The sequence below is a fragment of the Tupaia chinensis genome, unplaced genomic scaffold, assembly GCF_000334495.1.
Source record: "Tupaia chinensis unplaced genomic scaffold, TupChi_1.0 Scaffold000174_1, whole genome shotgun sequence".
Classification (NCBI taxonomy): domain Eukaryota; kingdom Metazoa; phylum Chordata; class Mammalia; order Scandentia; family Tupaiidae; genus Tupaia; species Tupaia belangeri.
In genome coordinates this window covers 2,154,345-2,172,581 of record NW_006159649.1, presented here as the reverse complement: position 1 = coordinate 2,172,581, position 18,237 = coordinate 2,154,345, and the positions used below count along the sequence as shown (strand labels likewise).

At 37.3% G+C, this 18,237-nt stretch overlaps 1 protein-coding gene across 3 annotated transcripts in view; it reads right to left on the bottom strand.

Moving 5' to 3' along the window:
• Positions 1-18,237, bottom strand: part of ALCAM (activated leukocyte cell adhesion molecule) — a 230,507-nt gene that overhangs the window by 36,489 nt on the left and 175,781 nt on the right. For all 3 annotated transcript variants that reach the window (XM_006146261.3, XM_006146262.3, XM_014586940.2), the window contains exons 4-8: positions 11,267-11,331; positions 8,640-8,727; positions 8,002-8,184; positions 2,775-2,902; positions 1,159-1,291 (exon numbers count right to left, since the gene is read on the bottom strand). In XM_006146261.3, the coding sequence (XP_006146323.1) occupies positions 1,159-1,291; positions 2,775-2,902; positions 8,002-8,184; positions 8,640-8,727; positions 11,267-11,331 (597 nt within the window). The remainder of the gene's footprint in view (positions 1-1,158; positions 1,292-2,774; positions 2,903-8,001; positions 8,185-8,639; positions 8,728-11,266; positions 11,332-18,237) is intronic.

Genomic DNA, 18,237 nt, shown 5'->3' with positions numbered 1-18,237 from the left:
GTCAATGGAATTGAGTGAATCATGTCTTAGGGAAACTTAATTGATGGTACTGTTGGGTGAAAGGATTTATTAGAAAATTTGGCCTCTTCCTATAAGCCAGACTGACACTTGCTTGACTCCGAGTTCCAGTGCTATTGGGGGCAGGGTGAGTTACTTTACTGATTCTGTGATGTATTGGGTACATCGATTACATGAACTGTCATGGATGACAAGAAAATGAAACAAAACAAAACAAAACAAAAACTCCTTCAAGCGAAATGTGTAATCTCTGTGTATCCCTTTTTCCATCATACTTGGGCCAAGATAACTTTTGTTCTTTCTGGAGATCGAATGCAAATTCCAAGTTAATAAACATATATGTTCAAGGTGATTTTAAAGGTTCTGTTTTCAGAAATTTTCTATCCTTTTATATAGAGTACATCCAGTCAATAAATTCTTTTTAATGCTAATAGGGCATATGTGCTCATGAGAGAGAGAGAGAGAGAGAGAGAGAGAGAACACTTCTGAGGGGATGACTATGATGCCACAGTCCTTTTTCCTCCATTCTCTTCTCGGGATTTTGGTCACACATGCACAGCTGCCTGGTATGTTTTCCAATCCAGCAGATCTGGGAATCAATCCATGCAGTCAGCCATGTAGGACCCAGTCATCTTAAGCACTATACCACCTAGCTGGCCCAATAAATGTCTTTTAATGATATCAACATCCTCTTTCAAAACCTAAGCATACATAACAGTATTGCCTGTGTTTGGGTGTTAATATTATTCTGTAATAAAAAAGACACTTAATCTACACCTTCCTGGGCCAACTGCAAATGTTGTGAACTTCAAGAATATTTCAAGATTTTCTTAAAACATATAATGAGTTGTTACTTTATGACCCATATAAGTATTATTAATTGAATACCCAAATTGAAGGTATTTAGAAAAAAGATGGAGGGTTACCAACACCAAGAACTGCCATTATCAGATCCATGCAGGGCTTTGAAATTGCTGTGCGAACCTGGAACAAGGTTGAGCTTACCCCAGTGCTCTTAACTGAGTTTACTGAAACCGACTTACTTCGGAATGATATAGCTGCAATTTATTTGAAAAGGTAATCGAGTTAGACTATTAGACACTCTGAAGGGAAGCTGGCGATGAAGAGGAAGGGACCTACAGTGAACTGTGATGGCAGTGGAAGCCATCATGCTCCTTTGGTCTGTCAGCGAGCATTTGTAGTCTCCTGTCGCATTGCGTCTCACATCTGTCAGCGTGTAGGTGTTCGAGCTTCTTATTCCTTCAGGCTGACCCTTTTGACAGAGGCAAAGTATCAGGTGATTATACTTGGTAGCTTCAACGAGAACAACTGTTACTTATTGATGAAGATGGCATTCTCTCAGATGAGAGCAAAAAAGGAGAAAAACACTTCTTTGATTGGATCAAAAAAAAAAAAGAGTGCACTTTGTATTACTAACATCTGATTCTCAGAGAAATAATATTTTGGTTGTAAGTAATTTAAGGAGCTAGTTTATATTGTGTTAATAATACCTATCTTATTGACAGCATGGCTTATCTGAGTTTTATAGCAAATTTTTAAAAATCCGATATTTTACTTTTGTATTTATTCCTTACCTAAATTGACAAAAAGATCTGAAGCAGCTTAAAATAAAGTTTACTATGTATCCAAAGGAAAAATGAAAGACAGGAAGACAGGAAGGAAGTTTTGAAGGAAAAAAGAAGAGTGAGAATGAGAAAGAAAGATGGGGGAAGAAAGAAAAAAAATAAGAAATTAAGAACAGAAAAAATATAGACGAAATAGGAGTGTAAATTCACAAGAAAAGATAACAAGCAGGTATCATGGCTAAAACTGAGACACAAATGTGGCTCTCTCATCCCTGACAGCCAAAGTAAAACCCTAATCAATTTCAAAATTGCTCATTTACAAATGAGACAAAAATAATATGTCAATGTATTAGAAGAAACAAAATTTTCTGTCAACATTTAAGTCTAAAAGAAATTACTATTCTTCCTAGTATCGTAGTTTATAATATTCTTAAATACTGCTAAGTGATGTAGCCGATGAAATTCATAAGCCCGTCTCCTCAGCAAACACAGTATTGAGTTTATAAGACTCTCTCATGAGAGGCGATCTCAGACTCAAAGCTGCAGAAGAGAAACCTATGTCCTCTGACACTGTCTCTCCTAGTCCGGCTCCATTGCACTGAAACATCCAAAAACCACTGTAGAGGAATTTCCCAAAGCGTCCTCTCAGCAAATTATTTCTATCAACTAAGATGTGGATAAAATTTAAGGACCCGGACTTCCAGATTATATGTGATGACAAGAAAGAGCCTGCAACATTTTCTACCAAGCTAAATACAGTGTATAAGAAACGTATCCCTGTTTCAGAAATCAGAGGTATATTCAGGGCAACTGTGTGGATAGATTTAGAATCCACAGTTACTGTCATTATTTTTCATTTTATAATTGTCTACATCTAAAGACCATATTCGTATAGCTTATATGGTTAATTAAATCTCCAGTTAAGATTTATTGTGATTTTTAAATTTCTTTGTCCCTGAAATCTCCCAACATTTAGAAAAAAAGGCAAGAATGTTGGTAGGTGCCTAAAAATCTACCACAGAGCCTTCTACAGGTGATGTTGCTTGGTCCCAAGAATAACACCCTTTCTCACTCAAGCTATCCAAGTACATATAATCTCAGTAACAGTCAGAAACCCAGCGACAGAACAAAACAATAGTAGTCTATATCAAGTAATTCTTAGACACTTACTGGAAAGTAAAACAAAAACTCCTCAGGGGGAGGATTGCCATTTCCTAAGCATTTAAGAGTGATGTTGTCCCCTTCTTTGATGGCATTTTTTGGTGGCAGCACTTGTATTGTCACCTGTTCTGTAGGATCTGTAAGAGTCACAGACACAAATTAACCATTTTCATCAAGTACTAAATTACTCTGTGCATACAATGTAAATGACTAAATTATACACAATTTTCTCAAGAGCTAGTAACAGTAATTACTTAAATGTATTTTTTTACAGAAGGATTGAAGTTAATAGCCACTTGCTATACCAAGTACTAATCTTAGAGCAAACGACAAAGAGACCTTGTCACGTAAAAAATCAATTTCTTAGCAAAATGTTTCTAACTGAGGTAGGAATGACTGTAAGTATTTTATGTGTAAAAAGACCAGTAGGTGCAGTCTCACTGTATGATTTCATTATAAGGAAATTTAACCACATTATATAAATCTTATAGTTTGGTAAGGCTCAATCAGTTAGTCAGGTAGTTAAAGCTATCAGACACCACTGCATTCATATAACTACACTGTAGTAAGTAAAAAAGAGAAATATGAGCTAAACAACACCAGAAAGGTGCCTTCAGAAGTCCATAACTGAGGAAAATACTGAACCCAATCAATAGGACTGTGAATATATTATAACCCAATGTTGTTCATTGGTGCCAATATGCACATTTCATTCCACTTTGGTGATTTTTACAGAGAAAATAGAACTAAAAGATATTCTTTGGTATGGGCGACTGCTCTACTGTAGAATGCTAAAGAAATTAATGTTCGGATTCAGTGGATCATATCTAAGGAACAGGAAATACAAGGCAGTGGTGGTGCAGGTTATACGTGGCCCACTTTTTGACTTAGCCATTTGTTATGTAGCTGAACACTAAATTTTGAAATCACATAACACAAAGGTTTGCTTCAGAGAACGTTTTCCATGAAACTTGGTAACTATCGAGGCATGTGTCTATATTTTCCAATGGGTGGTACTAAAAATAATCTATCAACAAAGACCTATTTTCTTATGAGCTGATAAAATGAAATGAGTAAGTGGTAGGATGGGAAGCTTTTATTTATTTTCCTTTTTCTACGTTTTCCAGTCATTTATCTACCTTTCTAAGATTAAAGTGCAGGCAAAAACTTCGGAGGGTTGTTATAGGTTGCTTCATTGCCTTTTCTTTATGCTTGGGCATCTGTGACTGTTTGCCCAGAACATTCTGAGGCTAAATAGCGATTGGTTTAATATACTTCTTGTTTGTTTTTCTGAGTTTGCCTGAGGTAGTTTCCTGACCGGCATTTCTCAGTAAAATGGAAAAGTAAGTGAAGTTTGTTTTTGATGGCCTGCTGCCTTCCATTTCTGGGTCTCCCTCACTCTTGTATGTTGGCTTCTCTGAGGAGTGCTTGGGTCTGCTGTACGACCCATCACGGTGGCTCACATAGGAGCTAGGGATCACAATCCTTCTGATGTTTGCCTCTATTTCAAAATTCCCCTTTTCTATATCCTCTCTTCAATAGGGTCCACTCTACATTAGAGGTCTGAATAATTAAACGGATCAGAGGGTTAGTGTAAAACTTTTGCATTTTATTTATTTATGCATTTATTTTTTAGAGAGAGATTTTTGCTATGGGGCACTGTGCTTGCCATAGAGAGAGAGAGAAACAGGGAGACGGAAAGTGAGAAATCACCCCCCAGTGGGTGATTTTCCTCCATTCTCCTCTTGGGATCTTGGGCATGCTCACACATGTACCTGGTATGAGTTTTAAGCCACTGGGGCTGGGACTTGAACTGCAGTCAACTATGTAGGAGTCTAGAAACACAGCCATTACACCATCTGCTGGTCTCAACATTTGCATTTTAGTCATAACTTTCTGGATGCCCACTATCATGCTTATCATAAAATGAAAGATCTCTTGCTGTCACTTTTTTTGCTGCCCCTGACTTTGAATTTTACTTTGACTATTTGTAAATCATCAACTTGCTTATGACTCTGGCTTCCTCTTTTTCTCTCTCTGATTAGTCAGTCAAGTTTAGATGACTGGTATTTCATAACATATTTTGCAGCTAATTCTCACCTCTGTTCCCAGTAACACTATCCTAGTCCAGACTCCTATAGCCTACACCTGAAGCGTCGCCATCAAACTTCATTTCGACTCTCACCTTGAGCCTCTCTTTCCTATACTGTCATAAATATTTCATCCATGTTAGTTTTTCTGAAGTAGCTCCTTAACTATTGCAGTGATATTCAAAATTCCTTCACTTACTCTCCCTATATAAAGATTGAGATAAAAATTCCTTAACCTGCTATTCACAATCTTGTGGTACCTAACTCAAGCAAGAATCTTACATCTCACTATGCTTCAAATACCCCTACACAGTAGCCACAAGAGTCTGCTCAAACTCTATCCATCCCTATTCAGTCATTTATCCATTAGTTTATCGTCTTTGAGTACTGGAATTAGAAAGTTGAAAACACCAGACTCCCTACCTCAATAAACTGTCATTCTCTCTGTGATGACACCAATCTTACAACTAAAACTGTGACAGGGCCAGTGAGTGTCATGGTGAGTCAGGCAAGGGACTCCCACATGGCCTACTATGGTTCAAGTGCCGTACCTGGAGGCTTGCTTTCTCATTTTCCCTTTCTCTCTCTTTATTTCTCTCTGGTCAAATTAAAAATAATAACAATAAATAAAACTAAATTAAAAAAAAAAAAACCTAAGACTGTGACATCATAAAAACTGCACATGATGTTAGGAATCACTGGTAATCCACAGATTCATGAAAGTAGGAAGTTTCTAGGAGGAACAGACCCTGAAACTGGGTTTTAAAGAATAAGTATGTGTTTGGTGAATGGTAAAGTTGGGATAATGAAAGGCATCTAAGTGGTACCCCGGAGAAAGAATCTGGAGAACAGAACAGACCACAGTGGGTATAATGGAGTGAGGAGGGCTGAGACTTAATGCAGGACCACGGCTAAACGGGACTCAGGCATATTGCAGTCAGAAGTGTGAAGATTAATCTGAGAGCTCCAGGAAGAATTTTAATCATAGCAGTAATACTTTCATGTTTGTGTTTTAGAAAGGTATTTCTGGCAGCAGTGTGGAGGGCAGTTTGTTTGGGGTTAGAAGAGAGGGGTAGGCAGACAGGAAGAAAACTATTTTAAAAATCCTTATAGAAATATAAGCAAGAAGGAATAATGGCACAAATTTAGGCAGCACCAGAAGGCAGAAAGTAGATCAGCAGAAAGATTTAAAAACCTATATTCTTTACCCAGCCTGAGTCTCAGACCCAGCTGACAGCTTAAAAAGCACATCAGGCACACGTGTGTGCATGCCCAAGATCTCAAGAGGAAAATGGAGGAGAAGGAATTGCGGCATGGCCATCCCTTCTGGAGGGTGATTTCTCACTTTCCCTCTCTCTCTCTCCATCTGTCTCTGGAGAGCACACAGGCCTTACAGCAAAAACTGAAAGAAAAAAAAAATACCACTCTGTGCACACCCTATACAGCCAGCCATGAAAAAATAATATCCTCTTATTCATCAAAGAATTTCTCTACCCATCCAACTCTACATGCTTGCCACTCAGATACATTCCTGTTTTCTCTAAAACCAATTTCTTAAGTCTTACCATTTATCTTCATATTCTCTACTGTCTTACCTCTCTACATTCACACCAAGATGGTTAATTTCCAATGGAATATTTTGAATAGAAAAACATTCTACCTCCACTAACAGAAATATTAGTGATTTTAGATAAACTACACATGATGAAAAATATTCCTTGCTTTTAAATCAAGTTGAAATTTATTTACCGAGTTTAAGGCAAAATAAGCCTTTAAAGGTAGGATCGGTTTGAAATTTTAGTTTTTATTCTGTATAAGATTCTGTGCCTTAGGGAGCCAAAAATGGAAATGCAGATAATTTAAAACTCTCCGAAGGCTCTACTGTCACGCCTGCCTCTTCTTCAAGATAGATGTAGGTGCTAGGTTGTTCTAGCATACATGGCAGTTTAATATTTTGATTCATTTTAAATAATGACAAAAATAATAAAATCCTTTATTGCATAGTCCAAAAAATTTTTCAGTTCTATGTTTATGTAATGACAATGATCATATAGTTATAATGACAATAGTCTTTAATAATGACATTTAATGTGAGATGCAGTTGCGTATTTTAGATTTGCGATTGCACTTAATCTTCCTAACAACCTTATGAGTTGGGCATTATATTTTTCCCATTTCAAGATTAGAAAGCTGAGATTTGGAGTAATTAATCTACCTTTTTACGAACACACAGTAGATGATAACTCTGGGCCTGCAATACCAACATCTTTGCTCTTAGCATTAGATTATGTAGGCATCTGTCTTACAAGGAAGATCATAGCATTGGAGAAAATGGTTCTAGTGGAGAAAAAGATTCTATTCCAATCTGTTCAGCTAATTTAGAGCAAGTCTCTGGACCTCACTTTATTGCTACATAAAATAATGGAGTCATAACAGATCATGAAACTTGCTTTGTAGTCTAATGTTCTATGTTTCAAATCTATGATTTGGTTAATAAAAATATCTTGGAATGCAACATCTAGTCTAATGCATGCAATTGATTTCATTATTAAAATAACTGTCTTCATTAAAATGATAATTCTTGAGAAAGTCAGTCAGTCATGTTTGTACTTCCTACCATTAATTGAAAAAATAACCAGAAGACACTTTGAATTTATACAAAATTTATAGCAGTGTGCCAGGACTGAAGACTATGAGAAGGAATTGATCAAGTCAGAGATCTTATCCTTAAAGAATTTAACCTCCAGTACAGGAGGAAATGCTCAGAAATAACAAAGAATGAAAGATACTATAAAGTATATAAGTGTTTATTCTGTAGTTCTCCCCAGGAAGAAGAGATTATTTGGGTGTCATGGATTTGGGGTTGAGTTGGAAACAGAATTCAAACAGTAACTGGATTGAGACTTCAAAGATTAATAGCATTTGAAATTTATCTCTAGTTCATTAAAATTATGTAACTAGGCCAGCAGATAACATGGTGGTTAAAGTGTTGAACTCCCACATGGCAGACCTTGGTTTGAATCCCAGACCTGGCAGCTGGCTTTCTCATTTTCCCTCTCTCTCTTTCTCTGATGAATTTAATAATAATAAATACAATTAAATAATTATTTTTTAAAAGTTATGTGATTATATATTGGGTTACTTACAGTAAATATCAAAGACTGCTTGTTCGGAATAAACTGTTTTCTGGCCAGATGGTCCATAATATGTCACAGAGCAGGTGAATGGTATTTTTATATCAGCCTTGGTTGTCTTGTACTCCAAGGATGAAGTCATGGTATAGAGCTGGGTAAGTGGGGCCACTTGCTTTGTAAAAGTTATGACTACCACTGAAGAAAATGAAGAATACTGGTGATGAGCAACTTTTATTGGAAAATCAACATCTTTAAACATAACAACACCTTTAGAAGTGGCTTTGTCCTTCTAAGTGTATTTAATAGGAGGGGAAATTGACATATAGTGAGGGAAGACATCTTTTCAAAACCATGAATCAGAGACAGAGACAAAAATAGAATCCTGGAATCTAATCTCCCACTCACTTTAATTAACTCTTAGAACATACCACATACAGAAATGATTTCCCCTGCTCTTGATTCTTCTGCACAAATGCTAAAGTGTTTTATTTTTTTAATAACTTCATGACTTATTGGATTCTTAAAGTAAAAAAGCATGAAGTCATAGATTAAAAGAGAGTGACACATTTAGGTCCTGGGTAGTCTAAAAAATGCCAAAAGAAGAAAAGTCATAACAGGTCATCTGGATTTATGGCCCATCTCATACCCACCTCCTTCCAAGGGCTGCAGCACTTTTCCATTCCTGTACCATGTGATGTTACCATCCGGGTAACTGTCTTTTGAAATGCAGTCACCCAGCTGCAAAACGAACAGGGGATATTGGTACAGTTGAGCAGTCAATTTGGAACCCCAGAATCCTCCGGGATTACAGAGCTATTCCAAAGATTTCTTTTTCTCACATAAATTATTAACATTTATTTCTTAAGATAACATTGTTTATTTACTAAAATAATTAAAATAAGAACATTTCATAAGGTTGCTAGAGATACAAAGCAAAATGCAAAATATACATTTATTTTTTCAACATCGAATAAGGACTCAATACATGCTCTCTGGTATAAAAACAGTCTTGTATCTTCAAATACAGTCTTGCTCATCTTTAAACGTGTAATAAATGCTGCTATTAATAAAATCATGTTCACTTAAGAGCATTACTAAATGAATTCTCACGCTATTTATTTTTTACATTGACTAAATAACATTACTACATTAACATAGACTACTACCGTGGTTCACTGCTCTTCATATGTAAGAATTATTTACAGTGTTAAAATGGGACTGTCTTTTCAATTTCATATTTTATTTATTTCAGACTCTATATAATTATCACATTCTATAAATGACACTACTTTCTTCAAATGTATTTATTTATTTTTAGAAATTTTTGCTATAGGGCACATATGCTCACCAGAGAGACAGAGAGAGAGACAGAGAGACAGAAAGTAAGAAATCCCCCCTCCCCCAGAGGGTGGCCACACCACAATCCCTTATTCTCCATTCTCTTCTTGGGATTTTTTCACAAACATGCATATGTACCAGGTGTGTTTTAAGCCACCAGGACCGGAACTCAAACTACGGTCAGGCTATGTGGGAGTCCAACAATATAACAATTATGCCATCTGCTAGTCCCTTAAAATGTGTTTTAAATTTAATATCTGGTGCTCATCAAATAATATTATATGGTAAACTTGGGACCAGCAGTTAGCATAATGGCTATGTCACTGGACTCCCACGTAGTCGACCGCGGTTCGAGTCCTGGACCCGGTGGCTTAAACTCACGCCAGGCACGTGTGCGTGCGTGCCCAACATCCTGAAGGGAGGGGGGAGGAGAGGGGATTGCAGCTTGGCCATCCCCTCTGGCGGGTGTTTTCTCGCTTTCTATCTCTCTGTCTCTCTCTGTCTGTCTGGCAAGTGCATGCACCCTATAGCAAAAACCTCTCCAAAAAAATAATAATAATAATAATAATATTATATGTTAAACTTTATTCAAAGCATTCAGGTCTTGTTTTTTGTTTGCTTGTTTTTTCCCCCTCAAAGGAAAATTTAGGTATTTTAGATGACGAAAATCAGCCTGTTATTCAACTGGTATTCCCACATATGGAACCACAAAGTCTTCCTCCTCACCCCCTTTAATATGACTTTCCTTTGCATCTCTACTAGTGTGATTGGGCAAAGCTGATCTTATAGGTGTACTTCAACCTTTCAATATTGTCAACTGAAGAAAATCCAAACCCCCTCATGATATTTAAGGCTTGTCATCATCCAGCCTCTCTTTACCTCTCCAGATTTATCTATAACCACACTCATTTTTGTTTCGTTTTGTTTTATTTCAAGTTTTTTTTTATACATTCAATCGCGTTGTTTTATTTATTTATTTATTTATTTATTTATTTATTTATTTATTTATAGAGGTTTTTGCTATAGGGCATGTGCGCTCACCAGAAAGACAGAGAGAGAGAGACAGTGAGACACAAAGCAATAAATCACCCCCCAGAGGGAATGGCCACGCCGCAATCCCTTCTCCCCCATTCTCCTCTTGGGATATTGGGTACACACGCACATGTGCCTGGTGTGAGTTTAAGCCACTGGGTCCAGGACTTGAACTGTAATTGGCTATATGGGAGTCCAGTGACATAGCCATTTGCCTTTAATCACATTATTTTGCTTGCAAAGTTAATATTCCAACATGTGTACATTTCCCCCTAGTCCAGTTGATAATAGTTTAACGTTATCTTCAAAAGATAATACCCCATTTCTTTGTCCCATTAATGCTTAGCCTCTCTATTTTTCTCCTAAATGTCCTTCCTCAGACTCTATTCCTTCACCCACCATCTTCCCACACTATATCTGGTATTCACAACCATTTCCTGTGTTTCTATATCCTTTAGTCATTCAGTTTTGGTCATAGAGTGTGGAGACTGACACTCTATGACCATTCCATTTGGGCACTCAAATTTTCAGAAATGGTAAAACTTGGTGTTTCTCTTACACATCCATTTTCTTTCAGGTCCTCTTATTTCATATTGTTAAAAAGCCTCTTCTAAATTTGGCCCTGGGGAAAATGTACCCATCAGTTATTATTCTATTAAACAATCGGTTTATTCAAATAGGAAAGACGCCTTCCCTTCAGAAGTGACTACACCTTCCAAAATGCCCCGGTGGTTGCAAGGCAGTGTGGGTACAGTGTCTCATTCTGTGAACACTTTCTGATTGGCCCCTGTAAAACTGCCAACTCCCCTAAAGAAAAGTCAAACTTACTTTTCCTGGCATCTGAGGCCATGAGAAGGCACCAGATACTATGCTAAGTACAGGTTGTTAATAAAAAACAAGTTCTTACCTTTTGTAGTTGCTCTGTTTCAAGAAATGGTGCTTTGCTTATAATTTCAGGTCTAGATGGTTGTTCTAAAGTTAAGTAGAGAAAGGTTTTAGGTACACATGTTAGAAAAAAGTGTATCTATGATTTGGTTTACAGTAAAAAAATTCATTTATTCAAAGCAGAAAAACAAGCAACAGAATAAGGAATAGATTTCCTCATAGAATCTGTAATTAAAAAATCTGGCACATGTACTACTTAAATATTTGCTTCATGATCTTAAATATTTTTAAGTGCTCATAACTTCTTTGAACAGAATATGTGTAAGGCATTCTGGGTGCTTTATAAGCGGTGAATATATACGATAGTGTCAAAGAGGCTACGTACTCCATAGGATATACTGGGTCATCAGAAAAGTCATGATGCATTTTTGCACAGAAAAATATGTCATGACTTTACAGACCTCGTGTTTTTTCTAAATGACTACCATGGGCAGTTTCTATGCACCAATTACTTCCACCTATTAAGTGAAGACACTAATTCAGTTAATTCACATGAGTCAGGATCACAGAGAAACGTATATTTCATTGATACATTAATTGTACATATTTACAGGCTATGGAGTGGTTTTTTGGTACATGAATACAGTGTGTAATGATCAAATCAAAGTAATTAACATACTCATCACTTAAAACAGGGGTCCCCAACCTTTTCACCTTCCTGGCACCACAGACCAGCCTTGTGGAAGGCAATTCCTCCATGGACGGGGTGGAAAGATGTGCGGTGTTGGTCCAGGGATGACCAAAGCACATTACACTGTACATCCCATTTCTACCACTACAACATTGCAACAAAACTACCACACAGCTTGTAGGGTTTATGCGCTCCAATGCTACCACCAATCCGACAGGAGGCAGAGCCCAGATGGCAATGCCAGCTATGGGGAGTGGCCTCAAACACAGACAAAGCCTCACTCCCTGGCCTGTCATCGACCTGCTACTGCACACAGTCCAGGAGGGTTGGGGAACCCTGACTTAGAACATTTATTATTATTTTGTGTTGGAAACATTCAAAATCCTGTCTTTTGACTATGAATTAGTGTTAATTCTAGTTACCCTATTGTGCTATAGAACACTAAAACTTTTTCTATTTGATTATAATTTTGTATCCACTAACCAACACATCTCCATCCCCTCTTTCCTTTATCCTTCCAGGCCCCCAGAAACCACTGTTCTACACTCCCTTTATAAGAAGTCAAATTTGGGACCAGCAGTTAGCGTAATGGCTATGTTGCTGGACTCCCACGTAGTCAATCATGGTTAGAGTCCCGGACTCAGTGTCTTAAACTCACGCCGGGTGCATGTGCGTGCATGCCCAAGATCCCGAGAGGAGAATGGAGGAGAAGAGATTGTGGCGTGGCCATTCCCCCTGGGGGGTGAGTTCTCACTTTCTGTCTCTCTGTCTCTCTCTGTCTGGTGAGTGCATGCGCCCTATAGCAAAAACCCCTCCAAAAAAAAGAAAAAAACGTCAAGTTTTTAGTTTTCATATATGAGTGTACCTTTTAGAAATGCAGATTTTTGAGACCTACCTGCTCTATTGATTCAGAATCTCTGGAGTAAACTCCAAATATGTCCATTTTTAAGAAGACTCAGGGAATTCTTGGACAAAATAAAATTTAAGAAAAAAAAATGTTCTAGGGGCTAGCAGATGGTGTTGTGGTTAAAGTGTTGGACTCCCACATGGCTGACCATGGTTCGAGATCCGGATCTGGTGGCTCGCTTTCTCACTTTCCCTTTTTTTTTTTCCCCTTTCTCTCTGGTCACATTAAATAATAATAATGAGATTAAAATCAAATAAATAATTCTTTTTAAGAAAAGAAAAAAAAATGTTCTTAAATCATGGGAAATGGGAAGGGATACAGAATTCCAAATTTCAAAATATCACAACTTGTATCTTTTAAGTTTTCACATTGTAGAATCAATAAATGTGGAGAAACAAAAATTTGGAAGCTGAGGTAATGAACAGAAGCATTTGAAATATAGGAAGTTCTATAACATCAGTGTTTTTTTTTTAAGTTTATTTATTTCTTCAGAGAGGAAGAGATAAGCACCCCCAACAGTCTCCATGCCATGACTCACCCTCCAGACTCAGTTAGTATGGCTCATCGGCATGGGTATGCCCACAGCAGGGACAGGAAGGTCTCTGGACAAGGAACAGACACCTAACTATGTGGTCCAGCATCACAGAGCATTGCATTAAAGATGTGCTATCATCTCTGGCTTCTATAAACATAAATTTTCTAACATAGCTTCCGAGAGTAATTGATTAAAAATTAGGGTGACACTTTTAAAGCTACTTTTGTTATTTTTTCCTTAGTTTCTAGCATTCTGTCATTTACAAATTTTGTATTTTTGAAGTAGCTCTAACAGTTAGTTAACAGAATATGTATCCTCTCTTCTTGTCATTGATTTTCACAAGTCTCATGGAGGAACAATTTCATTCTATTCTCATGTAAACAAATTAAAACCACCTGCTATTTTTCTTTCATAGTCTTATTGTTTACTATCTCCAATACTTTTCATTTTGATTACCAAACTAAACTAAACTGACTTTTGTATAATTACTACTCAATTTGAAATTCAGTTATCAGACATGTTACGTACCCAGACCATTATAGGAAAAAAGGAATGGTAATGTTGCTGATTAAAACTTGGAGTTATTGATAAAACATCTCTATTTCTGAATTCTATTCAGAAATAGTAAAATGGATATCACCAGACAGAATGAAAAAAAGTACCCTTCTTAATATTTGCAGTGAGGGGTCAGTCTGTAACATGGTGTTGAGGTGCCTAGATTCCACATGGCTGATATTGCAGCTCAAATTCCAGATTAGGCAGTTTGAGAAACATGCTGGGTACATGTGTGTGCATGCTGGAGTCCCAGAAGGAGGGAGACATAGAGAAGTGATAGCAATGTGACCATTCCCCATGGGGACAGAGGGTACTTTCCCACTCTTTCTCTCCCTGACTCTCTCAGGCAAGCACATAGTCCTTCTGGCAAAATTAAAGATAACATATATTTAGAGTTAATTTATTCTTTGCAGATACAGTTTATATTAGAAATTAGGGTCATGGATAGCAGTAATGTATTTATCTATGTGTTGAATTCATGCACTTTAATTATGAAGGTCTTATTTACTATTAATTCTAGAAATACAGTTCCACTAATGCAATTTTCACAGTAATGGTTTTCCAGTTGTCCATATACATCAATCGGAAACAAAACAAAAAATGACAGCACAACAGAGACACTAAACATTAACAACATTAACAAATAAGAAGCAACAGCTTGATGGTCGGGAAGGTGTCCAAAAAATTACCAAAAGCTGACCCCCCCAGGAAAACCCCTCAGAATAGACAATAGTTTCTGCGAAGCACATAATATACCAGTTAAGAGCTTCCACATATTAGTCAACCTTGATACCATCGCTATTTTAATGGAATGTTAATGTCCTTGATTAAAACTTTGAGTTTTGAATCCACATTTTGAAAAGGTAAATATTTAATATATTTGGGAGGAGAATGCACTCAAAATGTTTAACCAGAAAGAGAATGCTTAGGACTTTAATAAGAACGAAAGAGCTCTCTGGGAATTAAAACCAAGTATTTAATGCTACCCTTCTCTAAGAGCTCAAGAGATGTAAAATATTAAATTATTGTATGTGGTCCATGAGGAGCCAAGTGTAACAAGAAAAAGAGAACATATGGTTTTCAGTTTCTCCTTCAGTACTAGTATGCTGGGTGTATATGGAGAAATTTGAAAATCCCCCCATAAATTTTTACTCTAAATACAAAGAACTGTCAAGTAGTTTCACCAAGTTTCACTATTTTCCAGTTCACCAAAGTGAAATATCTGGGCACATAATCACTTCCTTTTTTATAGAATGTATACCTCTGCTTTGCTTTGTAAACCCTGTTTTGTTTTTTTTTTTTAGCTTTTTGCTAAGGGCATGTGGGCTCGACAGAAAGACACAGAGAGACAGAAAGCAAGAAATCACCCCCCAGGGGGGAGGGCCATGCCACAATCCCTTCTCCTCCATTCTCCTCCCAGGATCTTAGGCATGCACGCACACGCACTCCGTGTGAATTTAAGCCACTAGGTCTAGGACTCAAATCGCGGTCGACTACATGGGGGTTCAGCGACATAGCCATTATGCTAAATGCTGGTCCCAACCCTGTGGTATTTTATCAATGTATACATAATCATAAATACTTGGTTGGTTATAATCATTGGTCTTTTACACAAGATCATGTTTGCTTGATTTCCATAAACACTTCCTAAAATTCTTATCTTTTTTTTTTGGAGAGGTTTTTGCTACAGGGCATGTGCGCTTGCCAGATAGACAGAGAGAGACAGAGAGACAGAAAGCGAGAAATCACCCCCCATGGGGGATGGTCACGCCGTAATCCTTTCTCCTCCATTCTCCTCTTGGGATCTTGGGCACGCACACACACGTGCCCGGCGTGAGTTTAAGCCACCGGGTCTGGGACTCGAACCACGGTCGACTATGTGGGAATCCAGCGACATAGTCATTATGCTAACTGCTGGTCCCCTCTAACTAAAGAAATCTTGATGAAAGGATGCTTAAAGTTTAGTCCTTTTACATTATAATTAATTTTCTACTTGGAGGAGCAAGTCACAGTGAATATTGAAAGTAATGGTAATACTTATTGGATTTCCTTGAGTTATTTTCTCCTTAAACTTTTGTTTCAAACCCTCATATTAACTACATATTTTTATGTAATTTTCTCTTATTTTAGGTTATAACAATCGATGGGTATTAGTTGGAAGACTATAAAAGAGGACATGTACTATTTTAGCAAAATTGCATATTGATTCTAAAGTGGTTTTTAAAAATTTTATATGAATTATGCCTTAATATGATTCAAAGATTCATAACAAAGTACGGAATTGAGGGGGGAAAAAAGCAGTGCCACAAATGTATTTGTGTTAATAAAGTAGTTTATTCAAGGATACTAACTTAAGGCAAATTTTGCTTCTGAACATTCATGAGTAAGTTTGTCTAAAAGAACTCAACTGAAAACATTTATCAAAAGGTAAAACCATGACTTAGTTCATTTTTTTCCTTCTTGCTGTCCTGGCTATCTTAATAGAAGTAACTACACACTATATTATCACAAGGCCATGCTGCAGTAATTTAAAATTATAGAATAGGGAGATTTTTTTAAAAATCTTAAAATATAACGTTTAAATCTGATATTATTTTACCACATGTCTGTGAACTGGGACAGGAAGCAGCTGATACCCTAGCAGCATGTAGTATATGACAATATTTACAAAAATATATAATGCTAAAACTCAAATAATTTCGTTCTTAACTAAATAGAATGTAGGGTTTTCACGGAGATCTTACCATGTATAATTAAAAGCTGAGCTACAGGGGCAGTAGATGGTCTAACAGTTATGTTGCTAGACTCACACATAGCTAACCGCCATCAGAGTCCCGGATTTGGTGGCTTGAAAATCAAACTGGGTGCATGTGTGTGCATAACCAAGATCCCAGGAGCAGAATGGAGTAGAAGGGATTGCAGCATGACCGTCCCTTCTGGGGGGTGACTTCTCACTTTCCCTCTCACTGTCTCAGTCTCTCTCTCTCTTTTGGACGACCACATGTGCCCTAAGGCAAAAATCTCAAAAAAAAAAAAAAAAAAAAGCTAAAGCTAAGCTACATATAATACTTAGTGGCACTTGAAACATTTCATAAATAGCATGCTCACTGTTCTAATTTTCTGTTTTCTATCAGCTGGAGTGGTTACACAGATGTATGTTGGTAAAGAAGAAAGCTGTGGTGGAGAGTGGGGATCTGCCAGAAGGGAAGCAGCCAAAATAGACCTCTTATTTCACTGTAACACTTAAGCTGTTATTAGAGAATGTTACAAACATCAGCTTTAGGGAAACTAGAAATCAGCAGCGTACTAAAATGTATTGATGTATATTTTGGCATCTGGCCATCTCGCAGCCAGGTGATGAGACAGTGATTAGTGCAAACGTCTCTATATCACCAACGGTGTGTTAGAATTACCATCAAAACCACGCCTAGCAGAGCTCAGCCTGATAGGGCAGATGTACTGGTTGTACTGACTCCAAAGTGCTTCTCTCAGTGCTTTGTCGTTAGCAATTGCCTCTCATAAATCACGAGGTACTTCAAGTAAACGAATGTGTCCACAGAGCATTGATGGAAAATCACCGCATATTTTCATCAGATGGGGAACTACATCTTATATTTAAAGAATCAAAATAAAATGCAGTGTAGCTCTCACTTGTTAAACAGGTCATTTTCAGTTTTCCCCCACTAACACCCTCTAAAATTTACTTTTAGGTTGAATAAGTTTCATGAGGAAGGATGCTCAATTCTGGTAAAGCTTTGAGAGCGGTATCCTGATGGAAGATATCCAAATAAGAGCTCTGAAATCCTTCTGTGAGAAGCCATAAGCACTGCCCATCGCCACAGGAAGAACTGGTTTATACGCACACCATACCCTCTGTCATGGGAACGGTCTTCCTCGTGATGGGATGAAACACTGCCAGAGTAATCTAAAGGCTAGCAGATTAGCATAAATTGTGGTTTTTAATGCTTTTTAGAGCTGTAGCCTCTCTCCCCCACACACTTTCTTTATGAACAAATAAATTATCATAAAAAACTTTAAATATTGAATAGAAAGAAATCTATCTCATCAACTAAAAGCATCTCCTCAACCCTCTTATTAGCAGTTTCTGAAAGGATTTAAGTAATGCCTGGGAAAAACTCTCATTTAATCCAGAACATTCATTTCACTGATGGGGAGGAATCTTAGCCCTAGACTGGTGAAGCGATTAGATTAAGTCAGAAATTAGCAACAGATCTGACGAAGCAGGGTGTCCCGGTCCCAGCTCAGGGAAATTTCCATTCCACCACTGGAAGCCATTTGATTCTG